Source organism: Gigantopelta aegis, chromosome 10, assembly GCF_016097555.1.
Source record: "Gigantopelta aegis isolate Gae_Host chromosome 10, Gae_host_genome, whole genome shotgun sequence".
Taxonomy (NCBI): Eukaryota; Metazoa; Mollusca; class Gastropoda; order Neomphalida; family Peltospiridae; genus Gigantopelta; species Gigantopelta aegis.
Window position 1 is genome coordinate 40,430,150 of NC_054708.1, and position 15,272 is coordinate 40,445,421.

Here is a 15,272-nt window from a genome sequence, read left to right on the forward strand (position 1 = left end):
TTGATGGATTTGTTCACAAGAGGTGGGGTAGTGGATTTAAATGTTGATGGATTTGTTCACAAGAGGTGGGGTAGAGTATTTAACTGTTGGTGGGTTTGTTCGCAAGAGGTGGAGTAGTGGATTTAACTGTTGGTGGATTTGTTCACAAGAGGTGGGGTAGAGTAACTTTTGGTGGATTTGTTCACAAGAGGTGGGGTAGTGGATTTAAATGTTGATGGATTTGTTCACAAGAGGTGGGGTAGAGTATTTAACTGTTGATGGATTTGTTCACAAGAGGTGGGTAGTGGATTTAAATGTTGGTGGATTTGTTCACAAAAGGTGGGGTATTTAACTGTTGGTGGATTTGTTCACAAGAGGTGAGGTAGTGGATTTAAATGTTGGTGGATTTGTTCACAAGAGGTGGGGTAGTGGTTTTAAATGTTGATGGATTTGTTCACAAGAGGTGGGGTAAAGTATTTAAATGTTGGTGGATTTGTTCACAAGAGGTGGGGTAGATAACTGTTGGTGGATTTGTTCACAAGAGGTGGGGTAGAGGTGGAGTTGTGGTTATTAAGCCATAAGCATCAATACAGCGCACAGGTGTTCAAACACTATGGTCAGAATGTAAGATTACTACACCGACGCCTTCTCTCTCAGTAACTACTAACCATTAATGATCCCATGATCGCGTACTTGCACCTTCGATACGTTGACGAAAATTAACTTCAAGCGAATGAATTGATTACTATGGTTTCTGCATTTTACAGTCTACTGACTGTTTTAGTTGAGGTACTTCAAAACACACATACTCGCACGCCCAGAAATCCTCCAAAACAACAAACCCATTCATTCGTAATTGGAAAAATCTTTATTTTGTTTGAGAAGAATGACTGTCAAGTATTTAGGGGAACGTTGCGACTATTTGTAAATGGATTTTGCACTGGCTATACTGACATTGTGCCATGACCAGTTCCCAAAATTGTGACTTGATTAGATAAATAATGTCATTTCGTCTGCATCCGGGGATGATCGACTACTTCTGGTTATTTCAGAATCGTCTGAAAAGAAAAAAATATATAAACAATAAATATACTGAACAGCAAAAGAAACGCGAGCATTTTCAAATCGATGCAAACAATTACTTGTAACAAAATTAGAAAACAATATTATGACTTACAGGAAAATAATAAGTTGTTTAAAGGTTGCTAATATAAATTCACTAAAGCTGATAATTTTAATGTGTTTATGACTACTATGAATAATGAAAAAAGGTCACCATTTGCACGTTCCTCATGAAGTCCGTTGTCACGGGGATCCTATAATACCCGTAACTGAATAAAACACGATTATCCAAATATCTCTTCTAACTGTATATCTATTAGATCTCTCTGTATCGGGCAGTCTAATACCCGAGTGGCTCGGCTCTAGGTATAATCAGAGATAAGATCTTATATAAATATATATATGTAGCACGTGTAGTTCACTAGAAAACACAACAAAACACAATACACTTTGGAATCTGTATTACCACTACGCTGACAAATGTACTTGCCGCAGTAGTTAATTAACAACAACAATATAATAACAACTCAGAGCTAATGACTTAATTAGTTAATCTCTAGGTGTCTAGTTTACACAATATTCTAATCACTTCACCGTGATACAACACCAACACGTGTTATAATTGAGAAACGCTGCCAGGGGAACTTAATTAATAAGGAATTACAACTCTATTCCTAACTGGTTAATTTTTAATTAACCCTTAACTACTCATTCAGTAACCTTGTAATACAGAATTAATACTGGTACCTATGACAATAAAGACAATAACCTACAGTTTACCTAGGTCCTCTAGGATGACCGGCTAAGCTTTATATTACCAAATACTCGTATAAAAATATTAGAACAGTGAAGCCTACAATTTACTTCGTCAGATACCGGAGACACTGTCTAAAGAATATTGGTATAATACAGTATTAAAATATTAAAAGTCACATCAATCACATCAAGGTTATACAACAGAGCAGAAAAATATATTTACCACGTCCGGACTGAACTTATATAGATCGTTCAGTGGACGACGTCCGTTCCCCTGGATACTTCCAATGTTTCTCCCCGATATATATAAAATCCTATCTATTTATTCAAAAATCTTAGAGAGAGCGAATATCGCCTGGGGACACAACGCGGTACCACACCTATCATGTGATATTGCCACAACTCCCAGAGACGGTATTTTTTTCTTAGTTGGTCAGACTTACTGTCGCCATTCCGCTAGCAATACCCCGATCGTAAACCGAACTACCGACGGTATTACGTAACTACTGGCCACATGGCCTCCACACATGGTCTAAGTGTGTTTTAGGGGGTACGGTCGCGCGGAGGTATTACGTAACCAAGCTGCACACGGCCCTCTAAAACAATTAACATCGCCACAGGCGAAAAGATAAGAGCATGTTCCGTCACATCCGTGTATGTGTTACAGTGCAAGAAATTGATGTTTTGACCAGCCTATTGGGTATAAAAGTCAAAACAAATCGATAGTGCGTTGTTAAAGCATATTAAATTGTGTTTTCTCAATGCCACTTCTTGGCATAGATGACAGACACCGAACTTAAAGTGTTTACAAGCCGGATGGACAGTCCCAAGAGTAGCCAGAGATGTTGGAGTATATCAGTCTACAATATATGGACTCGCCCAACGATTGCAACAAACCAACGCAGTTGCAGATCGACCACGAAGCGAAAGACCTAAGGTTACATCTAATAGACAGGACAGACAAATTGTGACGTCACATCTACGAGATCGCTTTTTAACAGCATCCTCGAGAGCTCAGCAGATCATTGGTACACGCAACAGACCAATCGTCAGTGATACAGATCGTCGCCGTTTGAGACAGACAAGACTGCATGACAGGCGTCCTTATGTTGGTCAGATTCTAACAAGACGTCACCGACTAGCTCGGCGTAAATGGGCCCAGGCTCCCCGGAATTGGAGAAGTCGACAATGGGAACATGTCATCTTTTCAAACGAAATCAGATTTTGTATCCATATGGCCGATGGACGGATACATGTATGGAGACGTAGTAGAGAACGCTTCAGAGATACATGTGTCCTAGAACGTGATCGTTGGGGAGGCGCGTCGCTGATGTTGCTGATTTTATGGGGTGCAATATGTTGGGGACGTCGTGTTCCACCAGTAATCTTATAGTACAATAGAGGTTGTCGTAGTGGGGGACTGGCTGCTGGGTGGGGCATTGATGAAGTGCTCCAGCCTGTACTTTTGCCATTCATGGCTGGCCGACGTCGGATGGTTTTCGAACAAGACAACGCCAGAGCCCACAGCGCACGTTTGACACAGGACTTCTTAGCTCGGAATAACATCATTACAATGGACTGCCCAGCTTTAAGTCCTGACTTAAATCCTATAGAACACTTGTGGGATGAAACTGAGCGTAGGATCTGTCGACGTCACGTGCTTCCAGCCACATTACAGGAATTGACCGATGCTGTTTTACATGCCTATAACGCCATCCCTAAAGGGATCGTAAGGAATTGTCTCGATCCATGACACGACAATGTGCTGCAGTGATTGAAAACAACGGTGCTGATACAACGTTATTAACTTTGTGCTATCTTTAATTAGCGATTTCCAATTAATTATGTGCAAACTGTCGTCTTTGTGTATTAAACCAATAACTTCGTTTATTGAGCAATTCAATGTTATGTTTTGTAAAATGATAGTTGACTTAATACTTATAAATTATAACCCCACAATTGCACAATTCTATTATGATTTGGAATCTCGCGTTTCTTTTGCTGTTCAGTATATATTATACATTCGGAATAACTCTAATCTGCGTCAAGAAATCCCTGTTTGTGTCAGCAGGAAAATTAATATATCATAATTATCGGACAGTCACTACAAGCTGTGACAACAAACTATTTTGTATGAACACCACTCAACCACACCTCACCCCCACCCCTCCCCCACCCACCCACCGAAAAAAACAAACAAACAAAACAACAACAACAACAACAAAACCAATAAAAACAAAACCACAAAAAACAACAACAAACTAACAACAAATGAAAAACAACAACAACAATGTTAGGCTGTGCCATGATGACCCACAACCGCCTTATTTGACATATTAATTTATTCTGACGGTGCGTCATATTTTGGAAGAGTGCAATCATTTTAATGACGAACGATGTATTTGGTACAACAAATATGATGGAATCCGGAGTTTGTCTTACGAGATCCAGACTTGTAAAATTCTTATATTGATATAGAGATGATCAGTTTATGAATATATACTGTACATGTGTATTAAAAAGAAGTGTGGCAATGAGGTTTGAAAACCTGTGCGCTTGCCCAAATCTACGACACAGAAATCAGAACAGATGCAGATGTAGAGATCAGAAATCAGAACACATTTCCTCAAGCAGCTGTAGGCAGGAAACGAAGAGATAGAACTGTGACGAGGACAAGTGGTGACTACGTATTACTGACAGTTTCGTCACAGGAAGTAATGTTGGGGCCATAACGCTAATTCTTAGCAACAACCTACCAACTACAAATGTTTTGGACATCCTACAGCTTCATATTTAAGTCACGTGTTAGTTTTATCAATAATAAACACAATGTACTGTCCGCCGCTTCCTAAAATGACGTGATTGTTGTCCTTATTTATCGACAGACAATTACTATTTCAGGAAACAGCACGTGTTCACGTTTTCAAACCTAATGGCCAAAACAACGTTTTGACACCCAATAGGAGTACTGTATTTTCTGACATTTGCCTTTACATACACCATACTTAGGAGTACTGTATTTTCTTACGTTTGTCTTTACATACACCATACTTAGGAGTACTTAATTTTCTGACGTTTGCCTTTACATACACCATACTTAGGAGTACTGTTTTTCTGATGTTTGCCTTTACATACACCATACTTACAAGTACTGTATTTTCTGACGTTTGCCTTTACATACACCATACGTAGGAGTACTGTATTTTCTGACGTTTGCCTTTACATACACCATACTTAGGCGTACTGCATTATCTGACGTTTGCCTTTACATACACCATACTTAGGAGTACTGTATTTTCTGACGTTTGCCTTTACATACACCATACTTAGGAGTACTGTATTTTCGGACGTTTGCCTTTGCATACACCATACTTAGGAGTACTGTATTTTCGGACGTTTGCCTTTGCATACACCATACTTAGGAGTACTGTATTGTCTGACGTTTGCCTTTACATACTCCATACTTAGGAGTACTGCATTGTCTGACGTTTTCCTTTACATACACCATACTTAGGAGTAATGTATTTTCTGACGTTTGCCGTTCCATACACCATACTTAGGAGTACTGTATTGTCTGACGTTTGCCTTTATATACACCATATTTAGGAGTAATGTATTTTCTTACGTTTTCCTTTACATACATCATACTTAGGATACACCATACTTAGCAATAATGTATTTTCTGACGTTCTGACGTTTGCCTTTACATACACCATACTTAGGAGCACAGAATTTTGCATCCCTAGAAAACTCTTGAATCCGCCCTTGCTCTTAATTTCTACAGCAAAGTATACTATCTATTTTCGTTGTGTTTTGCCATATTATTAAAAGCTTAGTATCTATATACGTGCTATATTCATCGTAGAATCATTTACAGGATGGTAACAAATAAGAACAAAATAAAAATGGCACTAAAATACGAAAAAAACAGTTTAATTCTTAAATTATGGACTTCTTTGTTGAAATGTGTATCGTGTTTCAACATTGTTTAAGTACCAATAACAAATACTCTGGTATGCGATTCATTCAACAATGTTTATCGTATAAGTGACTTGTATAAAAATAACTTAATTTTCTATACGTAGCATATTTTCCCGGTAAAACATCGTGCCACGGAATGCTGTTTACAAAGCAGGCTAGTCAGTAATTGTCTGTCTACATTCCATTCACATATATAAATTCATACACACGGCACAGATTACTAAATTTAACTCCATTCATATATACTTACGGATACATACATCCATATATACGACATAGTATATTACTAGCTGATACATCCAAGCACACGACATGGTATATTACTGGTTGATACATCCATACACACGACATGGTATATTACTACTTCATAGATCCATACACACGACAAGGTATATTACTGGTTGATACATCCATACACACGACAAGGTATATTACTAGTTGATACATCCATACACACAACATGGTATATTACTGGTTCATACATCCATACACACGACATAGTATATTACTGGTTCATAAATCCATAAACATGACAAGGTATATTACTGGTTCATACATCCATACACATAACATGGTATATTACTAGTTGATACATCCATACACACGACAAGGTATATTACTGGTTCATACATCCATACACACAACAAGGTATATTACTGGTTGATACATCCATACACACGACATGGTATATTACTGGTTGATACATCCATACACACAACATGGTATATTACTAGATAATACATCCATACACACGACATGGTATATTACTGGTTGATACATCCATGGTTGATACATCCATACACACGACATGGTATATTACTAGTTAATACATCCATACACACAACAAGGTATATTACTAGTTGATACATCCATACACACGACATGGTATATTACTAGTTGATACATCCATACACATGACATGGTATATTACTGGTTGATACATCCATACACACGACATGGTATATTACTAGATCATACATCCATACACACGACATGGTATATTACTGGTTGATACACCCATACACACGACATGGTATATTACTAGGTAATACATCCATACACACAACAAGGTATATTACTAGTTCATACATCCATACACACGACATGGTATATTACTAGTTGAAACATCCATACACACAACAAGGTATATTACTAGTTGATACATCCATACACTCGACATGGTATATTACTGGTTCATACATACATACACACGACATGGTATATTACTAGTTAATACATCCGTACACACGACATGGTATATTACTGGTTGATACATCCATACACAAGACATGGTATATTACTAGTTAAAACATCCATACACACGACATGGTATATTAGTAGCTAAAACATCCATACACACGGCATGGTATATTACTGGTTGATACATCCATACACACGACATGGTATATTACTAGTTAATACATCCATACACAGAACAAGGTATATTACTAGTTGATACATCCATACACATAACATGGTATATTACTGGTTGATACATCCATACACACGACATGGTATATTACTGAGCCAGTGCGTTCATTCATTCTTAAATACATACATGCGAGTGCCAGGCATTCATTTTTGTTCCCATTAAAATCATATATCTCTGGTTTTTTAACACTGTCGACGAATCCGAAATACTAATTAAAATATCTCTGGGTTCTGTTTTTTTATTTTTTAGATTAATATTTTGGCGCTTTTTAATACTTTTTCACCAAATATGTAAATGTTGTTTAAAACTTTTTTTGAAGTCAAATTTCCTACTTTTTTTTGTTTAGATCAATATTTTTTTTTTTTTTTTTTTTTTTTTTTTTTTCAAAACATTCTTTGGTTTTATTATTCAATTCCAAATCATCAGTTACAAGTCATACATGCCTGCACATTGCAAGATGTAAGAGATACCACCATTGATCAATTACTGTTAAGCAAACAAAAGAAAATGTACCTACTTAGCACCCAAGGAGTGAACTCACCCATTGTCACCATTGGTGTAATAAGCCTCTAGGAAGGTGACGTTAATTGCTAACAACAATCAGTTCAGTCAACTTACATGGCCTCTTAATTAATTACAAACATCACAGTGAACAGACCACTCACCAATTTGACATGTTTGACTCAATATTTGCTTAAAAGGCCTTCAGCCCAGTTCTACTTCGGATTCGTTATTTTGGCTCTGATGAAGCGCAAATTAGCGAAACTAGTTAGCCAGCCAGACAGTGATTCTTTTTTTGTGAGGATATTTTTTGTGAGGATAATTCATTTTTGGGTGAGATCGTTTTCATTTCTTTTTTGTTGATACCTTTCTGTAAATCTTTTTGTGTGTTCTTAAAACCAAAAATGGCCAGAAAAAATGCCACAAATACGGGTAGTAGAGGACGGGATTTTGGTAACCCGCCGTCCAACAATTCGAAAACAAAAAGCAGGGTTTATCAGTCCGATTCGGCCTTTGCTGGACTTGTTAAACTGCTGTACGGTGTGTTGCAGTGCATCCACCACATTGGGTTACTGGAGGAGAATCTAGTCAATTCGACCCTCCCAAAATCACTAGCAAGGAAGGTGGAGGAGCTTAACTCCTTCATCAAACCGGCACGTCCAAATTTAGACATTACTTTCGACTTGAACTTGACAAATCAAAATTGGGCCAATCAAACCATGAACGTGTTGATTAAGCATTATGCTAATTCTCTAAAACTACTGAAGTCTAAGATTATTTCGGCCATGTCATCAAAACACTTAGACTTCGATCGTGCTCAATTTACTGCTATCAAGTGGGGAAGAAAAAACTACAAAACAAAATTAACCGATTCTAGTCTGTCGGAATTTTCCCGTTATCTTTCGGACCTTCTCCCCAACACAGAGAATAGTGTGGGTAGTTCTTGTCAAACTACTACTCCTCTGCCACAAAGACAAAAACGAGCACGATCCCCACCCCTTCCAACGGTCCTGACCTTAAGGCAACACCGCCCATTGCCAAAAGGTCCACTGCACCTCACCTAACACCACTGCCTAACTCACCACCCACCCCACCTATCCCATCTAACTCATGTAGTTCAGTACCTCGTCTGGGAACTTCTTTTGCTGACGCATTAAAGTCTCCCACCGCCCCGAATCGCAACTCTGGGCGGGATACAAATTTTCGACAAACAAAATTCTATCAATTTCGGCACAACGTTTCGGACAAATCTCAATGGCGCCTTCCAGAAATTAAGAAAAAAACTCTTCTTTTTGGCTCATCAAATCTCTCCAGAATTAATTTGGACACGCATCCTGAGGTGCAAGTAGAATGTTACCCAGGCGCCAATTTTAATCATTTTCGGACCATGGCCTCAAATTATAAGGGCAAGTCTCAACCCGAAACCATTGTTCTTAACATTGGTATAAACTCAAAAGATCAAAATCCAACCAGTGCAATAAATCAGTTGCGAAACATGATAAGCTCGATTCGGAAATGTTTCCCTAGGTCAAAAATACTTTTTTATCGAGCTTAACTTTTCGGACAGACTTTTGGCTAGTCAAAAAACCTGCCTCAACCAAATAAATTTGGCTGCAAAAACAATGAGGAACATACAAATTATACCTGCGCTTCACGCGTGTGATTTTGAGGTTGGGCAGGACAACATTCACTGGACAGAAACAACTGCCAATAAACTTTATCGCAGTTGGATGAGGTACTTAAATTTAAACTAAGGCCGGGAAAGGGTAATGTCCACCCTGATTTAGGACTAGGAACTAACATTGTTAACCTAACTGGTGACACTAACCTTCTAACATCCGCTGAAAAATCATTACTGGACAGGGGTTTGAATTTTGTTCCCACACCCCAACCAAAAACAGGCTTAGAGGCTAAACTTGACAATGGTGTAATGGATACGGCAGTTTTTGACCACAAAATGAAACTGGCCGACTATTTTCGGCGTTCAACTGGAGAAAAAATCCCATTCACGGAAAACTCCGGCTGGTTACCCCCAAACTCTAGTGTAGATCCTGAAATCATTAAAGCTCATAAAAGGATAGTGGAAAAAGTGGGTGATATGACAGTTTACACAAATCAGCAAAATCTTTCTGTCATGGAACGTCGTGCTCTCACCAAACTACGCAAAAACCGCAAAATTGTTATAAAACCTGCAGATAAAGGGTCAGCCACTGTCATTCTATCAAGGGAGAACTATATCCGGGAAGCCCATCGACAGCTTAATAATTCAAAGTACTACAAAAAATTAGACAAAGCTATTTGGCCTGAAAATTGTAAAAAGTTCAATGCAATTATTCACCGTCTAAAAGATCAGGGACATATAAATAAAAAACAAGTAAAATATTTAGAAGCCAGGTCACAATCACAAACCCGGAAATTTTATTTACTTCCAAAAATCCACAAGCCAGTCGATACATGGACCGATATTAACACACCACCCGGTCGTCCAATCATTTCAGACTGTGGATCAGAATCGTACAATATTTCAGAATACATAGATTTTCACTTAAAACCAATTGCAAATAGACATGAAAGCTTTGTGAAAAACACTGAAGATCTTCTATCAAAATTATCAAAAACCAAAATCCCAAAAGATTCATTCTTGGTTACCCTTGATATTGACTCCATGTACACCAACATAGGTATTGATGCGGGCATTGATTCAGTTAAGAGAGCATTCGATAAGTACCCAGATACAAACAGACCAGATACGAACATTATTGAGCTGTTAGAATTAAGCCTAAAAGGAAATGATTTTGAGTTTGATGGAGAAATGTATCAGCAAGTGTGTGGTTGTGCTATGGGCAAACGTTTTAGTCCAAACTTTGCATCTATCTATGTCGCCGAATGGGAAGAGGCTGCTTTAAAGAAATCGAGTAAAACACCTCTTTTGTACCTCAGATATCTCGACGATATACTTATCATTTGGCCACATTCTAAACAAGAATTTTGGAACTTTTTTGAGCTATTAAATCAACAGGATGACAATATCAAACTTAAGGCCACCATATCAGATAAATCAGTTGACTTTTTGGATGTAACAATTTATAAAGGTACACAGTTTGAAACATCAGGTTACCTAGACTACAAAGTGTTTTTCAAACCAACAGACACACACCAACTTCTCCACTGTAAGTCTTTTCACCCATGCCACACCTTTAAAGGCATTGTTAAATCTCAGATTATTAGATTTCACAGAAATTCGAGTAACAAACAGAATTTCAATGAGGCTTGTTCACTTTTATTTAGTGCTTTAAAACCTAGGGGATATTCAAAACGGTTTTTAAGAAAAATTAAATCTGAAACTGTTCGAGAATTAGAAAATCCCTTTAGGGCAACTGAAGACTATAAACCATACAAACTTCAGCATAACCAATCACCTCAAATAAGCACTGGCTCCTCTACTACTTGTGCCAAAACCAGGTGTAGACTTCACAACTTACTTAAAACGCAGTCGACTTTCAAAAGTCAACAGACCAAAATTGAATATCAAATTCGGACAGACATGAACTGTGATTCGAAAAATGTAGTATATCTAATCACCTGTAATTTATGTAAAAAACAGTACGTAGGACAAACGCAAAACCAACTGAGAATTAGAGCAGTTTGTCACAAGTATGATATTCGGCATGAAGTTGACACCCCTGTCGCCAATCACTTCAATCTACCTGACCATTCGTTAGATGAAAATTTTGAAATAATTCCAATTGAACAACCCCTGATACTTGGTTCAAAAGACGAAACAGACCTCTTGAGACTTGAACGAGAGGCCTTCTGGATTCGTACATTACAGACAAAACAGCCATTTGGAATCAACGTTGAATCTGGTAAAGCTGTAAAAAGAGATAAAATAATTTTTCCAATAATTTACAGTCGACGTAGCGTTGATATTGGTAAACTTATGAAGGAGGAGTTTTTAAATCTGCAAACTGTTATGAAAAACCCTATTACAGTACGTCCGGTCATTGCATATAGAAAAAATCCAAGTCTCAAGGATATCTTAGTCTCCACCCGACTACACGCCGCTTAAGCCTCTAAGCTCCATTTTTCAGTGGTTGGTTTGTTGTTATCCCTTTCCTAACAATTTTTTAAAAACAAATACATCGTATCCGGCTGTAAACAAAACATAGTACTAGCCAAATAAATTTAAAACAAGACCGAAAAACAGTTATATTTTGTATATCACAACGGTCAATTTAAAATCAATTTTGAATCCCTGGGGCAAAATTAGAAAATAACAATTTTTTAGTTTTTAAAAAATTCCTGAGCCAGTGCGTTCATTCATTCTTAAATACACACGACAAGGTATATTACTAGTTGATACATCCATACACACAACATGGTATATTACTGGTTCATACATCCATACACACGACATAGTATATTACTGGTTCATAAATCCATAAACATGACAAGGTATATTACTGGTTCATACATCCATACACATAACATGGTATATTACTAGTTGATACATCCATACACACGACAAGGTATATTACTGGTTCATACATCCATACACACAACAAGGTATATTACTGGTTGATACATCCATACACACGACATGGTATATTACTGGTTGATACATCCATACACACAACATGGTATATTACTAGATAATACATCCATACACACGACATGGTATATTACTGGTTGATACATCCATACACACGACATGGTATATTACTAGTTAATACATCCATACACACAACAAGGTATATTACTAGTTGATACATCCATACACACGACATGGTATATTACTAGTTGATACATCCATACACATGACATGGTATATTACTGGTTGATACATCCATACACACGACATGGTATATTACTAGATCATACATCCATACACACGACATGGTATATTACTGGTTGATACACCCATACACACGACATGGTATATTACTAGGTAATACATCCATACACACAACAAGGTATATTACTAGTTCATACATCCATACACACGACATGGTATATTACTAGTTGAAACATCCATACACACAACAAGGTATATTACTAGTTGATACATCCATACACTCGACATGGTATATTACTGGTTCATACATACATACACACGACATGGTATATTACTAGTTAATACATCCGTACACACGACATGGTATATTACTGGTTGATACATCCATACACAAGACATGGTATATTACTAGTTAAAACATCCATACACACGACATGGTATATTAGTAGCTAAAACATCCATACACACGGCATGGTATATTACTGGTTGATACATCCATACACACGACATGGTATATTACTAGTTAATACATCCATACACAGAACAAGGTATATTACTAGTTGATACATCCATACACATAACATGGTATATTACTGGTTGATACATCCATACACACGACATGGTATATTACTGGTTCATACATCCATACACACGACAAGGTATATTACTAGTTGATACATCCATACACACGACATGGTATATTACTAGTTGATACATCCATACACACGACATGGTATATTACTGGTTCATACATCCATACACACGACAAGGTATATTACGGGTTGATACATCCATACACACGACATGGTATATTACTAGTTGATACATCCATACACATGACATGGTATATTACTTGTTGATACATCCATACACACGACATGGTATATTACTAGTTAAAACATCCATACGCACGACATGGTATATTACTAGTTGATACACCCATACACACGACATGGTATATTACTGGTTCATACATCCATACACACGACAAGGTATTTTACTGGTTTATACATCCATACACATTACATGGTATATTACTGGTTCATACATCCATACACACGACAAGGTATATTACTGGTTCATACATCCATACACACGACATGGTATATTACTAGTTGATACCTGTCATTTTTCTTCGAATTGGGTCAGCAAGATATCTACGTCACACATATGAATACCATGGATTCCAAAGAAAGAAATGTTTTATTAACGACGCACTCAACACATTTTATTTACGGTTATATGGCGTCAGACATATGGTTAAGGACAACACAGATTTTGAGAGGAAACCCGCTGTCACCACTTCATGGGCTACTCTTTCCGATTAGCAGCAAGGGATCTTTTATTTGCACTTCCCACAGACAGGATAGTACAAACCATGGCCTTTGTTGAACCAGTTATGGATCACTGGTCGATGCAAGTGGTTTACCCCTACCCATTGAGCCTTGCGGAGCACTCACTCAGGGTTTGGAGTCGGTATGTGGATTAAAAATCCCTTGCCTCGACTGGGATCCGAACCCAGCATCTACCAGCCTGTTGGCCGATGACCTAACCACGACGCCACCGAGGCCGGTACCATGGATACCATGTCTGTGTTCAGCCAGACTGAGCAAAAAACGTTCGCTAAACTGGTTTATTCGCATCATAATGATCACCTCGGGAACCAATCAAAATTATTATAGTTCGCAAACGTTAATGTAAATGCAATCTAATTAAAATTAGCTCCACTATTACATGTGGATCTAACAGCAGCCTGTTGGAGCTCATGTCCAGTTGACCTTTCATTCGATCAATCAAAACCTTACTTGCAAAATCATGCCAGTGATTTGAATAGAATTTGAAAACATACGGGATTATGCTGAAGGTATACGAAATGAATCGGGTGAATAACGAAGTATACCTGAAACTAATTGCAATATCAAATTTTATGTAAAATTCGTTTCAAGACGAAAACAAAAACCGTGATGGTATAGCCATAAAATCTGTTTATACTAGTATACAATCCAAAGTTTATTACTGCACTTTTCCCTGTTTTTTCGATGTTGAAATAGACCAACAAGTTCGCCTATTGCATAAATAGTCTCGCCCGATATTTTTAGAATTTGTATGCTCCCGAATAACGCTATAAAAGGCGAAGTGTAATTGGTCGATATTAAAATTGTTATTTATAGATGAAATGTCACCTGGACATGGGAGCCCACGCAATACTGTTAAATCTACTGGTAGACTCAGTAGAGCTAATTTTAATCAGATTGGTGTAAATGGTATTCGCTTTAAACATATTATTGTCGATTATATTTAATTCTAATTCAGCTAGCATATAAGCCTATTTTTCTTTGGTTAATTTTCTTGTTATTATTGCGCTATCCGCGTGTGTGGTGTTTTCGTTAGTGTCTTAATTCCGCGTCTTCCATTGTTTAAACATTGGTACAAATACTTAAATAAAAATTGCTAACCTAGAAGTAAATACTATTATTGTGTTTGTGTGTGCCCTTCATTTTAATTTTTAACATTTTGTTACTCAGACACGTGTCCCCCCCCCCCACACACACACTTGTGGACGAAATTTTATGTTTTTATGTCCTACTCCATATAAATAAAGATAAAAAATGGCTGGTGTCCCTTCACTAGAGGCTGTGACCCCCACATTAGAGATTGTGCGCCTAACACAGATGTCGTTCTTACGGGCCTACGTAGCACTTAACACCCATCATGTGACATGGTCAAGTAGTTTTAACGAACCGCCACCAACCACGCCCAGTTTAC

The 15,272-nt window shown here is 37.6% G+C and overlaps 1 protein-coding gene across 1 annotated transcript in view; it reads right to left on the bottom strand.

Moving 5' to 3' along the window:
- Positions 1-902: 902 nt before the first annotated feature.
- Positions 903-15,272, bottom strand: part of LOC121383624 (adhesion G-protein coupled receptor D1-like) — a 28,249-nt gene continuing 13,879 nt past the window's right edge. Inside the window, exon 13 of the mRNA XM_041513717.1 lies at positions 903-1,037. Within this exon, the coding sequence (XP_041369651.1) occupies positions 970-1,037 (68 nt within the window). The 3' untranslated portion in view covers positions 903-969. The remainder of the gene's footprint in view (positions 1,038-15,272) is intronic.